The sequence below is a fragment of the Oncorhynchus masou genome, chromosome 18 (genome assembly GCF_036934945.1).
Source record: "Oncorhynchus masou masou isolate Uvic2021 chromosome 18, UVic_Omas_1.1, whole genome shotgun sequence".
NCBI classification, from domain to species: Eukaryota; Metazoa; Chordata; class Actinopteri; order Salmoniformes; family Salmonidae; genus Oncorhynchus; species Oncorhynchus masou.
Window position 1 is genome coordinate 18,173,536 of NC_088229.1, and position 14,654 is coordinate 18,188,189.

Genomic DNA, 14,654 nt, shown 5'->3' on the forward strand with positions numbered 1-14,654 from the left:
TTGGATGTTTATCCAATAACTTGCATTAATTGTCTACTTTTGGACAAATCTCTTTCTGCATGGATTTATCTCACAAGATAACGGGCACAAGCTAATTATTTCATAACATTTAAATTACAAATATCTAAACTGTTATGCATTGAGGGAGAGGGGGGGTGTACATAGAAAGATAGATCGAAAATGAGTTTGTTATTACAAGACAGAGCACTTTTATTTTGAAATGGGGACCCCAATGGCGTTCTCTGGTTCAGGCATGCGCAGTGAGCAGAAGTCTCTTCCCGTCATCGCTGTTCGAGGGTCTCCACGGTGATCCGTCCATCCCGCTCCTCCAGGCCTCGGTACCCGCGGTTTTACTCCAACTGGGTCGAACGCAGTGAAAATAAAGTTGTTTGAGGATATTGGCGTAGAAAACATCACAAAACTTGGAATATTATTTTTTTTCTCCCCGCCAACTGTACAAGGTTTGTTTGCTTAATATTTATCTAGTTAGCTACACTCATTCATTCTTCCCTGACAACTGCAACATGTTGTTAGTTTAGCATAGCCATTAGCTGGCTACTTAGCTTTCTAACGTAGTGCATTTTTCTCAGACAACCTGTTTTCTCAAAATGTGAATATGTTTACATTTGACACGTTAGGCTTTATGAATACGACTGAAATGTCGCTGCATTTAGTAACCACATAGCTAGCTATTGATAACGCTCTGCTAGCCCGCTAATTCGCGCCACACGCGGACCGGGGTTGCAGGAGATAACGAGGGACGTCCGGTGAACTGTCGCGAAAAACGTTGGTTAACTGACGTTACCTAGTTTGTTATTTAGCTTGGCTTGTGCAGTAACGTTAGCTAATGCCAAATATTGCCGACATAATTTATATATATATATCTGAAATAACTTGCTTCCTATAAAAAAAGACGTGATAGAAATATGATGAAAGACGTCTTGCGGATGTCTTGATAATGCGCGTAGCCTGACAGATTGTTCTAGTAGTAGCAGTAGCTACAGTAGTCCTAGCTAACAATCCTGGCTCTGTGGAGTTTTGTGGACGCTTCTGGTCGGCAGCTGTAGGTTAATTTTGGTGCTCTCTCTCTCGGGGCATATGGGCATCCCCTAGGGAACTGTAGTTTGGCCTGAGGGACAGTGGCTCCTTGCGACCCCCCAGACGCTCCGTCAATCAGCTCGACGTTATGTTTACTCCGACCCCGAGGGACATTGATTTCGAAAATACTGTATCAAGCCATATTCAACATTTACTCAATTGTATCTGGCAATCTTATTGATTCAATATGATGAAATGCTTGTCGAGGTATAATCTGAAAAGTTTCCTGGTCGGTGACAGGACACTTTTTTTTTGCAAGTCATTGAAATACGGAAAACCATTTTTGCATGGATTCATGAGTAATGTTATTTCATGGTACACGTCTTTGAAACCTGACTTAGGGTGTCTGTTTTTTAAAATGCAGAAATAGGTTTTCATTGGAAAAAGCAGAGCCATGTATAATCTTTCTCTGGCGAAAGCCATCAATTTCCTTGCATACAGCCAAATTGCAGTACAGTGACAAAACCTTAATTTGTTTTTAGAAAATATTTGTAGATGGAAAGAGTTTCTGGAAAAGTGCTTTTGAAATCAGAAGTGTATTATTAACCTTGTTCCTGACCTCTTTCTTTGCTTTTCTCTCTCTCTTGGTCCTTCTTCCCCAAATCCTCCATTTCCACCCTTACTTCACACGCTCTCCATCCCCACTGTCACGTCACTCCCTCCTTCTCCCTCTCTTCAACCCCCCCACACACTCCATTCCCCCCTCCTCTCACATTGTCCTCCCAACCCCTCACCTCTCCCATCTCCTTTCCACCCTCTTCATTCCCTTTCCCACTCCCTCCTCCCTCCCCCCTACCGTCCATCTCCACTGTCACTCCCTCCTCCTCCCTCTCTTCAACCCCCCCACCCACTCCATTCCCCCCTCCTCTCACATTGTCCTCCCAACCTCTCACCTCTCCCATCTCCTTTCCACCCTCTTCATTCCCTTTCCCACTCCCTCCTCCCTCCCCCTACCGTCCATCCCCACTGTCACGTCACTCCCCTCCTCCTCCCCTCTTCAACCCCCCCACCCACTCCATTCCCCCTCCTCTCACATTGTCCTCCCAACCCCTCACCTCTCCCACTTTCCACCCTCTTCATTCCTTTCCCCTCCCTCCTCCCTTCCCCCTACCGTCCATCTCCCACTGTCACTCCCTCCCCTCCTCTCTTCAACCCCCACCCACTCCATTCCCCCTCCTCTCACATTGTCCTCCCAACCCCTCACCTCTCCCATCTCCTTTCCACCCTCACATTGTCCTTCATTCCCTTTCCCTCTTCATTCCCTCCTCCCTTCCCCTACCATCCATCTCCACGTCTCTCTCCAGATGAAGCTGTGGTGGGGCTGGACGTGTGTGCTGCTCCTCTCCCTCCTGGCTCTCTCTGAGTCCCAGGCTGAAGCTCAGGGAGACCTAGACCTGGAGATGGAGGAAGCTATGGTGGAAGACATGGTAGAAGATAGGGAAGACTCAGCAGAGATAGAGGGAGAGGCGGAGATGGAAGGGGAGGCGGAAGAGGAGAAGGGAACCGATGCCAACGTCTCCTTCCAGGTCAGTAAAGGGTCAAAGGTCACCCAATAGGAAGTAGGATGAACTGGGTGGGGACATTTGATATGGCACCCTTCTCCCTATGTAGTGTACCAGGTGTGTGGGGCCTGGTCAGACGTCGTGCAATCTCTTGGAAATAGGGAGCCATTTTGGATGCATGCCTGGTGTGTTTTTACGCCCTCCAAGTGTCTCTCTACCCTTTTGAGTTTGAAACCCTCATCATTGCCTATTCTTTTTGTGTTCCCTTAGCAAGCTAAAATCTAACTACAACCTCACTGTCATAACCCCAATTTTAGCCGGGGCCTTCAGGAAATCATGTCAGTACATGTGTACTAGGCCGAGTCCCGATTCTCCACGGTTCTGGGTTTTATAACGATGATGGAAAATCCCCCCAGACATCTTATTTAAATCCATGACGGGTAGCGTGCAAGTGTACACTTCTGGAAAAAGGGTGAAGAATCTGGAGCCCTACATTCTATATCTCTCAGTTTGTGTTCCATTTCACACACAAAGTAATCCCTCCGCCCCATTGGCTGAAACACACAGGTGACCTACAAGACTCCTGTTCCCATCGGAGAGGTGTACTTCTCAGAGACCTTTGATGACGGCTCACTGGACAGGTGGCAGGTGTCAAAGACGATGAAGGAAGACGCAGACGATGAAATTGCTAAATACGATGGTGAGAAACAGACCACCCCCCACTCTACACTCTCCACTTGTGTGTGTTTTATGGACACACACACGTGTCTTTTTGCCAGTGTGTCAGTGAGAGACGACCCTGTTACTTCTACAATTTGACCCCTCTCTCCTCTCCTGACCCCTCTCTCCTCTCCTGACCCCTCTCTCCTCTCCTGACCCCTCTCTCCTCTCCTGGCCCCTCTCTCCTCTCCTGTCCCTCTCTCTCTCCTGTCCCCTCTCTCCTCTCCTGACCCCTCTCTCCTCTCCTGACCCCCTCTCCCCCTCATGACCCCTCTCTCCCCTCATGACCCCTCTCTCCCCACCTGACCCCTCTCTCCTCTCCTGACCCCTTTCTCCCCTCATGACTCCTCTCTCCCCTCCTGACCCCCTCCCCCTCCCTGGACCCCTCTCCCCCTCCTGGCCCCTCTCCCCCTCCTGGCCCCTCTCCCCCTCCTGGCCCCTCTCTCCCCCTCCTGGCCCCTCTCTCCTCTCCTGGCCCCTCTCTCCACTCCTGACCCCTCTCTCCCCTCCTGACCCCCTTCCCCCTCCTGACCCCTCTCCCCCTCCTGACCCCTCTCCCCCCTCCTGACCCCTCTCTCCTCTCCTGACCCCTCTCTCCTCTCCTGACCCCTCTCTCCTCTCCTGACCCCTCTCTCCTCACCTGACCCCCTCTCTCCTGACCCCCCTCTCCTGACCCTCTCCCCCTCTCCTGACCCCTCTCCCCTCTCCTGACCCCTCTCCCCTCTCCTGACCCCTCTCTCCCCTCCTGACCCCTCTCTCCCCTCCTGACCCCTCTCTCCCCTCCTGACCCCTCTCTCCCCTCTTGACCCCTCTCTCCCCTCTTGACCCCTCTCTCCTCTCCTGACCCCTCTCTCCTCTCTTGACCCCTCTCCCCCCTCCTGACCCCTCTCTCCCCTCCTGACCCCTCTCTCCCCTCCTGACCCCTCTCTCCTCTCCTGACCCCTCTCTCCTCTCCTGACCCCTCTCTCCCCTCCTGACCCCTCTCTCCCCTCCTGACCCCTCTCTCCCCTCCTGACCCCTCTCCCCTCCTGACCCCTCTCTCCCCTCCTGACCCCTCTCTCCCCTCTTGACCCCTCTCTCCCCTCTTGACCCCCTCTCTCCTCTCCTGTCCCTCTCTCCTCTCTCCTGACCCCTCTCTCCTCTCCTGACCCCTCTCTCCCCTCATGACCCCTCTCTCCCACCTGACCCCCTCTCCTCTCCTGACCCCTTTCTCCCTCATGACCCCTCTCCCCCTCCTGCCCTCTCCCCCCCTCTCCCCCTCCTGGCCCCTCTCCCCCTCCTGGCCCTCTCCCCCCCCCTGGCCCCTCTCTCCTCTCCTGGCCCCTCTCTCCCCTCATGACCTCTCTTCCCCCTCCTGACCCCTCTTCCCCCTCCTGACCCCTCTCCCCCCCCCTGACCCCTCTCTCCCCTCATGACCCCCTCTCTCCTCTCCTGACCCCTCTCTCCTCCTCCTGACCCCTCTCCCCCCCTGACCCCTCTCCCCTCTCCTGACCCCTCTCTCCCCTCTCCTGACCCCTCTCCCTCTCCCCCCTCTCCCCCTCCTGACCCCTCTCTCCCCTCCTGACCCCTCTCTCCCCTCCTGACCCCTCTCTCCCCTCCTGACCCCTCTCCCCCTTTGCCCCTCTCTCTCTCCCTCTCCTCCCCTCCCCCTCTCCCTCTCCTGACCCCTCTCCCCCTCCTGACCCCTCTCTCCCCTCCTGACCCCTCTCTCCCCTCCTGACCCCTCTCTCCCTCTTGACCCCTCTCTCCCTCTTGACCCCTCTCTCCTCTCCTGACCCCTCTCTCCTCTCTTGACCCCTCTCCCCCTCCTGACCCCCTCTCTCCCCTCCTGACCCCTCTCTCCCACCTGACCCCCCTCTCCTGACCCCTCTCCCTCTCCTGACCCCTCTCTCCCTCTCCTGACCCCTCTCCCCTCCTCCTGACCCCTCTCTCCTCTCCTGACCCCTCTCTCCCCTCCTGACCCCTCTCCCCTCTTGACCCCCTCTCTCCCCTCCTGACCCCTCTCTCCTCTCCTGACCCCCCTCCCTCTCCTGACCCCTCTCCCCCTCCTGACCCCTCTCTCCCCTCCTGACCCCCTCTCTCCCCTCCTGACCCCTCTCTCCCCTCTTGACCCCCTCTCTCCCCTCTTGACCCCTCTCTCCTCTCCCTGACCCCTCTCCCCCTCCTGACCCCTCTCCCCCTCCTGACCCCTCTCTCCCCTCCTGACCCCTCTCCCCCTCCTGACCCCTCTCTCCCTCTTGACCCCTCTCTCCTCTCCTGACCCCTCTCCCCTCTCTTGACCCCTCTCCCCCTCCTGACCCCCTCTCTCCTCTCCTGCCCCCTCTCCCCCTCCTGACCCCTCTCTCCCCTCCTGACCCCTCTCTCCCTCTGACCCCTCTCCCCCTCCTGACCCCTCTCTCCTCTCTTGACCCCTCTCCCCCTCCTGACCCCTCTCTCCCCTCCTGACCCCTCTCCCCCTCCTGACCCCTCTCTCCCCTCCTGACCCCTCTCCCCCTCCTGACCCCTCTCTCCTCTCTTGACCCCTCTCCCCCTCCTGACCCCTCTCTCCCTCCTGACCCCTCTCCCCCTCCTGACCCCTCTCCCCTCCTGACCCCTCTCCCTCCTGACCCCTCTCCCCTCCTGACCCCTCTCCCCCTCCTGACCCCTCTCTCCCCTCCTGACCCCTCTCCCCTCCTGACCCCTCTCCCCTCCTGACCCCTCTCCCCCTCCTGACCCCTCTCCCCCCTCCTGACCCCTCTCCCCTCTCCCCTGACCCCTCTCCCTCTCCTGACCCCTCTCCCCCTCCTGACCCCCTCCCCCTCCTGACCCCTCTCCCCCCTCCTGACCCCTCTCCCCCTGACCCCTCTCCCCCTCCTGACCCCTCTCTCCCCTCCTGACCCCTCTCCCCCTCCTGACCCCTCCCCCCCCCTGACCCCTCTCCCCCCCCTGACCCCTCTCCCCCTCCTGACCCCTCTCCCCTCCTGACCCCTCTCCCCCTCCTGACCCCTCTCCCCCTCCTGACCCCTCTCCCCCTCCCTGACCCCTCTCTCCTCCCCTCCTGACCCCTCTCCCCCTCCTGACCCCTCTCCCCCTCCTGACCCCTCCCCCCTCCTGACCCCTCTCCCCCTCCTGACCCCTCTCCCCTCCTCCTGACCCCTCTCCCCCTCCTGACCCCCTCCCCCCTCCTGACCCCTCTCCCCCTCCTGACCCCTCTCCCCCTCCTGACCCCTCTCCCCCTCCTGACCCCTCTCCCCCCCTGACCCCTCTCCCCCTCCCTGACCCCTCTCCCTCCTGACCCCTCTCCCCCCTCCTGACCCCTCTCTCCCCCCTCCTGACCCCTCTCCCCCCTCCTGACCCCTCTCCCCCCTCCTGACCCCTCTCCCCTCCTGACCCCTCTCCCCCTCCTGACCCCTCTCCCCTCCTGACCCCCCCTCCCCCCCTCCTGACCCCTCTCCCCCTCCTGACCCCTCTCCCCCTCCTGACCCCTCTCCCCCTCCTGACCCCTCTCCCCCTCCTGACCCCTCTCCCCCTCCTGACCCCTCTCCCCTCCTGACCCCTCTCCCCTCTCCCCCTCCTGACCCCCTCTCCCCTCCTGACCCCTCTCTCCCCTCCTGACCCCTCTCCCCCTCCTGACCCCTCTCTCTCCCTCCTGACCCCCTCTCCCCCTCCTGACCCCTCTCCCCTCCTGACCCCTCTCCTCCTGACCCCTCCCCTCCTGACCCCTCTCCCCCTCCTGACCCCTCTCCCCCTCCTGACCCCCTCTCCCTCCTGACCCCTCTCCCCCTCCTGACCCCTCTCTCCCCTCCTGACCCCTCTCCCCCTCCTGACCCCTCCCCCTCCCCTGACCCCTCTCCCCCTCCTGACCCCTCTCCCCCTCCCTGACCCCTCTCCCCCCTCCTGACCCCTCTCCCCCTCCTGACCCCCTCTCCCCCTCCTGACCCCTCTCCCCCTCCTGACCCCCTCTCCCCCTCCTGACCCCTCTCCCCTCCTGACCCTCTCTCCCCTCCTGACCCCTCTCCCCTCCTGACCCCTCTCCCCCCCTGACCCTCTCCCCTCCTGACCCCTCTCCCCCTCCTGACCCTCTCTCCCCTCCTGACCCCCTCTCCCCCTCCCCCTGACCCCTCTCCCCCTCCCTGACCCCCTCTCCCCTCCTGACCCCTCCCCCCTCTGACCCCTCCCCTCCTGACCCCTCTCCCCCTCCTGACCCCTCTCCCCCTCCTGACCCCTCTCCCTCCCCTCCTGACCCCTCTCCCCCTCCTGACCCCTCTCCCCCTCCTGAGCCCCTCTCCCCCTCCTGACCCCTCTCCCCCTCCTGACCCCCTCTCCCCCTCCTGACCCCTCTCCCCCTCCTGACCCCTCTCCCCCTCCTGACCCCTCTCCCCTCCTGACCCCTCTCCCCTCCTGACCCCTCTCCCCCTCCTGACCCCTCTCCCCCTCCTGACCCCTCTCCCCCTCCTGACCCCTCTCTCCCCCTCCTGACCCCTCTCCCCTCCTGACCCCTCTCCCCCTCCTGACCCCTCTCCCCCTCCTGACCCCCTCTCCCCCTCCTGACCCCTCTCCCCCTCCTGACCCCCTGACCCCTCCCCTCCTGACCCCTCTCCCCTCCTGACCCCTCTCCCTCCTGACCCCTCTCCCCTCCTGACCCCTCTCCCCCCTCCTGACCCCTCTCCCCCTCCTGACCCCTCTCCCCCCTCCTGACCCCTCCCCCTCCTGACCCCTCTCCCCCTCCTGACCCCTCTCCCCTCCTGACCCCTCTCCCCTCCTGACCCCTCTCTCCCCTCCTGACCCCCTCTCCCCTCCTGACCCCTCTCCTCCCCTCCTGACCCCTCTCCCCCTCCTGACCCCTCTCTCCCCCTCCTGACCCCCTCTCCCCTCCCTGACCCCTCTCCCCCTCCTGACCCCTCTCCCCTCCTGGCCCCTCTCTCCCCCTCCTGACCCCTCTCCCCTCCTGACCCCCTCTCCCCCTCCTGACCCCTCTCCCCCTCCTGACCCCCTCTCTCCCCTCCTGACCCCTCTCCCCCTCCTGACCCCTCTCCCCCTCCTGACCCCTCTCTCCTCTCCTGACCCCTCTCTCCCCTCCTGACCCCCCCCCTCTCCTGACCCCTCTCCCCCTCCTGACCCCTCTCCCCTCTCCTGACCCCCTCTCCCCTCCTGACCCCTCTCCCCCTCCTGACCCCTCTCCCCCTCCTGACCCCCCTCTCCCCTCCTGACCCCTCTCCCCCTCCTGACCCCTCTCCCCCCCTGACCCCCTCTCCCCCCTCCTGACCCCTCTCCCCTCCTGACCCCCTCTCCCCCTCCTGGCCCCTCTCCCCCTCCTGACCCCCTCCCCCTCCTGACCCCTCTCCCCCTCCTGACCCCTCTCCCCCTCCCTGACCCCTCTCCCCCTCCTGACCCCTCTCCCTCCTGACCCCCTCTCCCCCTCCTGACCCCTCTCTCCCCCTCCTGACCCCTCTCCCCCTCCTGACCCCTCTCCCCCTCCTGACCCCTCTCCCCCTCCTGACCCTCTCCCCCTCCTGACCCCTCTCCCCCTCCTGACCCCTCTCCCCCCTCCCTGACCCCTCCCCCCTCCCTGACCCCTCTCCCCCTCCCCTGACCCCCTCTCCCCCTCCTGACCCCCTCCTCCCTCCTGACCCCCTCTCTCCCTCCTGACCCCTCTCCCCTCCTGACCCCTCTCCCCCTCCTGACCCCTCTCCCCCTCCTGACCCCTCTCCCCCTCCTGACCCCTCTCCCCCCTCCTGACCCCTCTCCCCCTCCCTGACCCCTCTCCCCCTCCTGACCCCTCTCCCTCCTGACCCCTCTCCCCCTCCTGACCCCTCTCCCCCCTCCTGACCCCTCTCCCCTCCCTGACCCCTCTCCCCCTCCTGACCCCTCTCCCCCTCCTGACCCCTCTCCCCCCTCCTGACCCCCTCCTCCCCCTCCTGACCCCTCTCCCCCCTCCTGACCCCTCTCCCCTCCTGACCCCTCTCCCCCTCCTGACCCCCTCCCCTCCTGACCCCTCTCCCCCTCCTGACCCCTCTCCCCCTCCTGACCCCTCTCCCCCTCCTGACCCCTCTCCCCCTCCTGACCCCTCTCCCCCTCCTGACCCCTCTCCCCCTCCTGACCCCTCTCCCCTCCTGACCCCTCTCCCTCCTCTCTCCCTCCTGACCCCTCTCCCCTCCTGACCCCTCTCCCCCCCTGACCCCTCCCCCCTCCTGACCCCCTCCCCCTCCTGACCCCCTCCCCCTCCTGACCCCTCTCTCCCCTCTCCTGACCCCTCTCCCCCTCCTGACCCCTCTCCCCCTCCTGACCCCTCTCCCCCTCTCCCCTCCTGACCCCCTCTCCCCCTCCCTGACCCCTCTCCCCCTCCCTGACCCCTCTCCCCCTCCCTGACCCCTCTCCCCCTCCTGACCCCTCTCCCCCTCCTGACCCCCTCTCCCCCTCCTGACCCCTCTCCCCCTCCTGACCCCTCTCCCCCTCCTGACCCCTCTCCCCCTCCTGACCCCCCTGACCCCCCCCTCCTGACCCCCTCCCTCCTGACCCCCCCCTCCCCCTCCTGACCCCTCTGACCCCCCCTCCTGACCCCCTCCCCCTCCTGACCCCTCTCCCCCTCCTGACCCCTCTCCCCCTCCCTGACCCCTCTCCCCCTCCTGACCCCTCTCCCCCTCCTGACCCCTCTCCCCCCTCCCTGACCCCTCTCCCCCTCCTGACCCCTCTCCCCCTCCTGACCCCTCTCCCCTCCTGACCCCTCTCCCCTCCTGACCCCTCTCCCCCTCCTGACCCCTCTCCCCTCCTGACCCCTCTCCCTCCTCCCTGACCCCTCTCCCCCTCCTGACCCCTCTCCCCCTCCTGACCCCTCTCCCCTCCTGACCCCTCTCCCCCCCTCCTGACCCCCTCTCCCCCTCCTGACCCCTCTCCCCTCCCTGACCCCTCTCCCCCCCCTGACCCCTCCCTCTCCCCTCCTGACCCCTCTCCCCCCTCCTGACCCCCTCTCCCCTCCTGACCCCTCTCCCCCTCCTGACCCCTCTCCCTCCTGACCCCTCTCCCTCCTGACCCCCCTCTCCCCCTCCCTGACCCCTCTCCCCCTCCTGACCCCCTCTCTCCCCTCCTGACCCCTCTCCCCCTCCTGACCCCCTCTCCCCCTCCTGACCCCCCTCTCCCTCCCTGACCCCTCTCCCCCTCCTGACCCCTCTCCCCCTCCTGACCCCTCTCCCCCTCCTGACCCCTCTCCCCCTCCTGACCCCTCTCCCCCTCCTGACCCCTCTCCCCCTCCTGACCCCTCTCCCCCTCCTGACCCCCTCTCCCCCTCCTGACCCCTCTCTCTCCCCCTCCTGACCCCTCTCCCCCTCCTGACCCCTCTCCCCCCTCCTGACCCCTCTCCCCCTCCTGACCCCTCTCCCCCCTCCTGACCCCTCTCCCCCCCCTCCTGACCCCTCTCCCCCTCCTGACCCCTCTCTCCCCTCCTGACCCCTCTCCCCCTCCCCTGACCCCTCTCCCCTCCTGACCCCCTCTCCCCTCCCTGACCCCTCTCCCCCTCCTGACCCCCTCTCCCCCTCCTGACCCCTCTCCCCCTCCTGACCCCTCTCCCCTCCTGACCCCTCTCCCCCTCCTGACCCCTCTCCCCTCCTGACCCCTCTCCCCCTCCTGACCCCTCTCCCCCTCCTGACCCCCTCTCCCCTCCTGACCCCCTCTCCCCTCCTGACCCCCCTCTCCCCCTCCTGACCCCCTCTCCCCCTCCTGAACCCTCTCCCCCTCCTGACCCCTCTCCCCCTCCTGACCCCCTCTCTCCCCTCCTGACCCCTCCCCCTCTGACCCCCTCCTCCTGACCCCTCTCTCCCCTCCTGACCCCTCTCCCTCCTGACCCCTCTCCCCCCTCCTGACCCCTCTCCCCTGAACCCTCTCCCCCTCCCTGACCCCTCTCCCCCTCCTGACCCCCCTCTCCCCCCTCCTGACCCCTCTCCCTCCTGACCCCTCTCCCCCTCCTGACCCCTCTCCCCCTGACCCCTCTCCCCCTCCTGACCCCTCTCCCCCTCCTGACCCCCTCTCCCCCTCCCTGACCCCTCTCCCCCTCCTGACCCCCTCTCCCCCTCCTGACCCCTCTCCCCCTCCTGACCCCTCTCCCCCTCCTCCCCTCTCTCCCTCCTGACCCCTCTCCCCCTCCTGACCCCTCTCCCCCTCCTGACCCCTCTCCCCCTCCTGACCCCTCTCCCCCTCCTGACCCCTCTCCCCCTCCTGACCCCTCCTGACCCCTCTCCCCCTCCTGACCCCTCTCCCCTGACCCCTCTCCCCCTCCTGACCCCTCTCCCTCCCTCCCTGACCCCTCTCCCCTCCTGACCCCTCTCCCCTCCTGACCCCCTCTCCCCCCTCCTGACCCCTCTCCCCTCCTGACCCCTCTCCCCCCTCCTGACCCCCCTCTCCCCTCCTGACCCCCTCCCCCTCCTGACCCCTCTCCCCCTCCTGACCCCCCCTCTCTCCCCTCCTGACCCCTCTCCCCCTCCCTGACCCCTCTCCCCCTCCTGACCCCCTCTCCCCCTCCCCTGACCCCTCTCCTGACCCCTCCCTCCTGACCCCTCTCCCCCTCCTGACCCCTCTCTCCCTCCTGACCCCTCTCCCCCCTCCTGACCCCTCTCCCCCTCCTGCCCCCTCCCTCCTGACCCCTCTCCCCCTCCTGACCCCTCTCCCTCCTGACCCCTCTCCCCCTCCTGACCCCCTCTCCCCCTCCTGACCCCTCTCTCCCCTCCTGACCCCTCTCCCCCTCCTGACCCCTCTCCCCTCCTGACCCCTCTCTCCCTCCTGACCCCTCTCCCCCTCCTGACCCCCTCTCCCCCTCCCTGACCCCTCTCCCCCTCCTGACCCCTCCCCTCCCCCCTGACCCCTCTCCCCCCTCCTGACCCCTCTCCCCCTCCTGACCCCTCTCCCCCTCCTGACCCCTCTCCCCCTCCTGACCCCTCTCCCCCTCCTGACCCCTCTCCCCCTCCTGACCCCTCTCCCCCTCCTGACCCCCCCTCTCCCCCTCCTGACCCCCTCTCTCCCCCTCCTGACCCCTCTCCCCCTCCTGACCCCTCTCCCCCTCCCCTGACCCCTCTCCCCCTCCTGACCCCTCTCCCCCTCCTGACCCCTCTCCCCTCCTGACCCCTCTCCCCCTCCTGACCCCTCTCCCCCTCCTGACCCCTCTCCCCTCCTGACCCCTCTCCCCTCCTGACCCTCTCCCCTCCTGACCCCTCTCCCCCTCCTGACCCCTCTCCCCCTCCTGACCCCTCTCCCCCTCCTGACCCCCTCTCTCCCCTCCTGACCCCTCTCCCCCTCCTGACCCCTCTCCCCCTCCTGACCCCTCTCCCCCTCCTGACCCCTCTCCCCCTCCTGACCCCTCTCCCCCTCCTGACCCCTCTCCCCCCTCCTGACCCCCTCTCCCCCCTCCTGACCCCTCTCCCCCCTCCCTGACCCCTCTCCCCTCCTGCCCCCTCCCCCCCCTCCTGACCCCTCTCCCCCCTCCCCTGGACCCCCCTCTCCCCCTCCTGACCCCTCTCCCCCTCCTGACCCCTCTCCTCTCCTGACCCCTCTCCCCCTCCTGACCCCTCTCCCCCTCCTGACCCCTCTCCCCCTCCTGACCCCTCTCCCCCTCCTGACCCCTCTCCCCCTCCTGACCCCTCTCCCCCTCCTGACCCCTCTCCCTCCTGACCCCTCTCCCCCTCCTGACCCCTCTCCCTCCTGACCCCTCTCTCCCCTCCTGACCCCTCTCCCCCTCCTGACCCCTCTCCCCCTCCCTGACCCCTCTCCCCTCCTGAACCCTCTCTCCCCTCCTGACCCCTCTCCTCCCCCTCCTGACCCCCTCTCCCCCTCCCTGACCCCTCTCCTGACCCCTCTCCCCTCCTGACCCCTCTCCCCCCTCCTGGCCCCTCTCCCTCTCCTGACCCCTCCCCCTCCCTGACCCCTCTCCCCCTCCTGACCCCTCTCCCCCCTCCTGACCCCTCTCCCCCTCCTGACCCCTCTCCCCCTCCTGACCCCTCTCCCCCCCTCCTGACCCCCTCTCCCCCTCCTGACCCCTCTCCCCCCTCCTGACCCCTCTCCCCCTCCTGACCCCCTCTCCCCCTCCTGACCCCTCTCCCCTCCCTGACCCCTCTCCCCCTCCTGACCCCCTCTCCTCCCTCCTGACCCCTCTCCCCCTGACCCCCTCCCCCTGACCCCTCTCCCCCTCCTGACCCCTCTCCCCCTCCTGACCCCCTCTCCCCCCCTCCTGACCCCTCTCCCCTCCTGACCCCCTCTCCCCTCCTGACCCTCTCCCCTCCTGACCCCTCTCCCCCTCCTGACCCCTCTCCCCTCCTGACCCCTCTCCCCCTCCTGACCCCTCTCCCCCCTCCTGACCCCTCTCCCCCCTCCCTGACCCCTCTCCCCCTCCTGACCCCTCTCCCCCTCCCTGACCCCTCTCCCCTCCTGACCCCTCCTCTCTCCCCCTCCCTGACCCCCTCTCCCCTCCTGACCCTCTCTCCTCCTGACCCCTCTCCCCTCCTGACCCCTCTCTCCCTCCTGACCCCTCTCCCCTCCTGACCCCTCTCCCCCTCCTGACCCCTCTCCCCCCTGACCCCTCTCCCCCTCCTGACCCCTCTCCCCCTCCCCTGACCCCTCTCCCCCTCCTGACCCTCTCCCCCTCCTGACCCCCTCCCCCCTCCTGACCCCTCTCCCCTCCTGACCCCCTCTCCCCTCCTGACCCCCTCTCCCCCTCCCTGACCCCTCTCCCTCCTGACCCCTCTCCCCCCTGACCCCTCCCCCTCCTGACCCCTCTCCCCCTCCTGACCCCTCTCCCCCTCCTGACCCCTCTCCCCCTCCTGACCCCTCTCCCCCCTCCTGACCCCTCTCCCCCTCCTGACCCCTCTCCCCCCTCCTGACCCCTCTCCCCCCTCCTGACCCCTCTCCCCCCTCCTGACCCCTCTCCCCCTCCTGACCCCTCTCCCCCTCCTGACCCCTCTCCCCCTCCTGACCCCTCTCCCCCTCCTGACCCCTCTCCCCCTGACCCCCTGACCCCCTCTCCCCTCCTGACCCCTCTCCCCCTCCTGACCCCTCTCCCCCTCCTGACCCCTCTCTCCCCTCCTGACCCCTCTCCCCCCTGACCCCTCTCTCCCCCCTGACCCCTCTCCCCCTCCTGACCCCTCTCCCCCTCCTGACCCCCTCCCCTGACCCCTCCCTCCTGACCCCTCTCCCCCTCCTGACCCCTCTCCCCCTGACCCCTCCCCCTCCCTGACCCCTCTCCCCCTCCTGACCCCTCCCCCTCTGACCCCTCCCCTCCTGACCCCTCTCCCCCTCCTGACCCCTCTCCCCTCCTGACCCCTCTCCCCCTCCTGACCCCTCTCCCCCTCCTGACCCCTCTCCCCCTCCTGACCCTCT

The 14,654-nt window shown here is 65.7% G+C and overlaps 1 protein-coding gene across 4 annotated transcripts in view; it reads left to right on the forward strand.

Moving 5' to 3' along the window:
- The first annotated feature begins 251 nt into the window (after positions 1-251).
- Positions 252-14,654, forward strand: part of LOC135504130 (calnexin-like) — a 41,438-nt gene continuing 27,035 nt past the window's right edge. For 2 of the 4 annotated variants that reach the window (XM_064922442.1, XM_064922443.1), the window contains exons 1-3: positions 253-461; positions 2,403-2,624; positions 3,168-3,300. In XM_064922442.1, the coding sequence (XP_064778514.1) occupies positions 2,403-2,624; positions 3,168-3,300 (355 nt within the window). In that variant the 5' untranslated portion in view covers positions 253-461. Of the gene's footprint in view, positions 462-1,043; positions 1,064-2,402; positions 2,625-3,167; positions 3,301-14,654 lie in introns of those variants that run through there. The other 2 variants (XM_064922440.1, XM_064922441.1) reach the window with 2 other exon arrangements.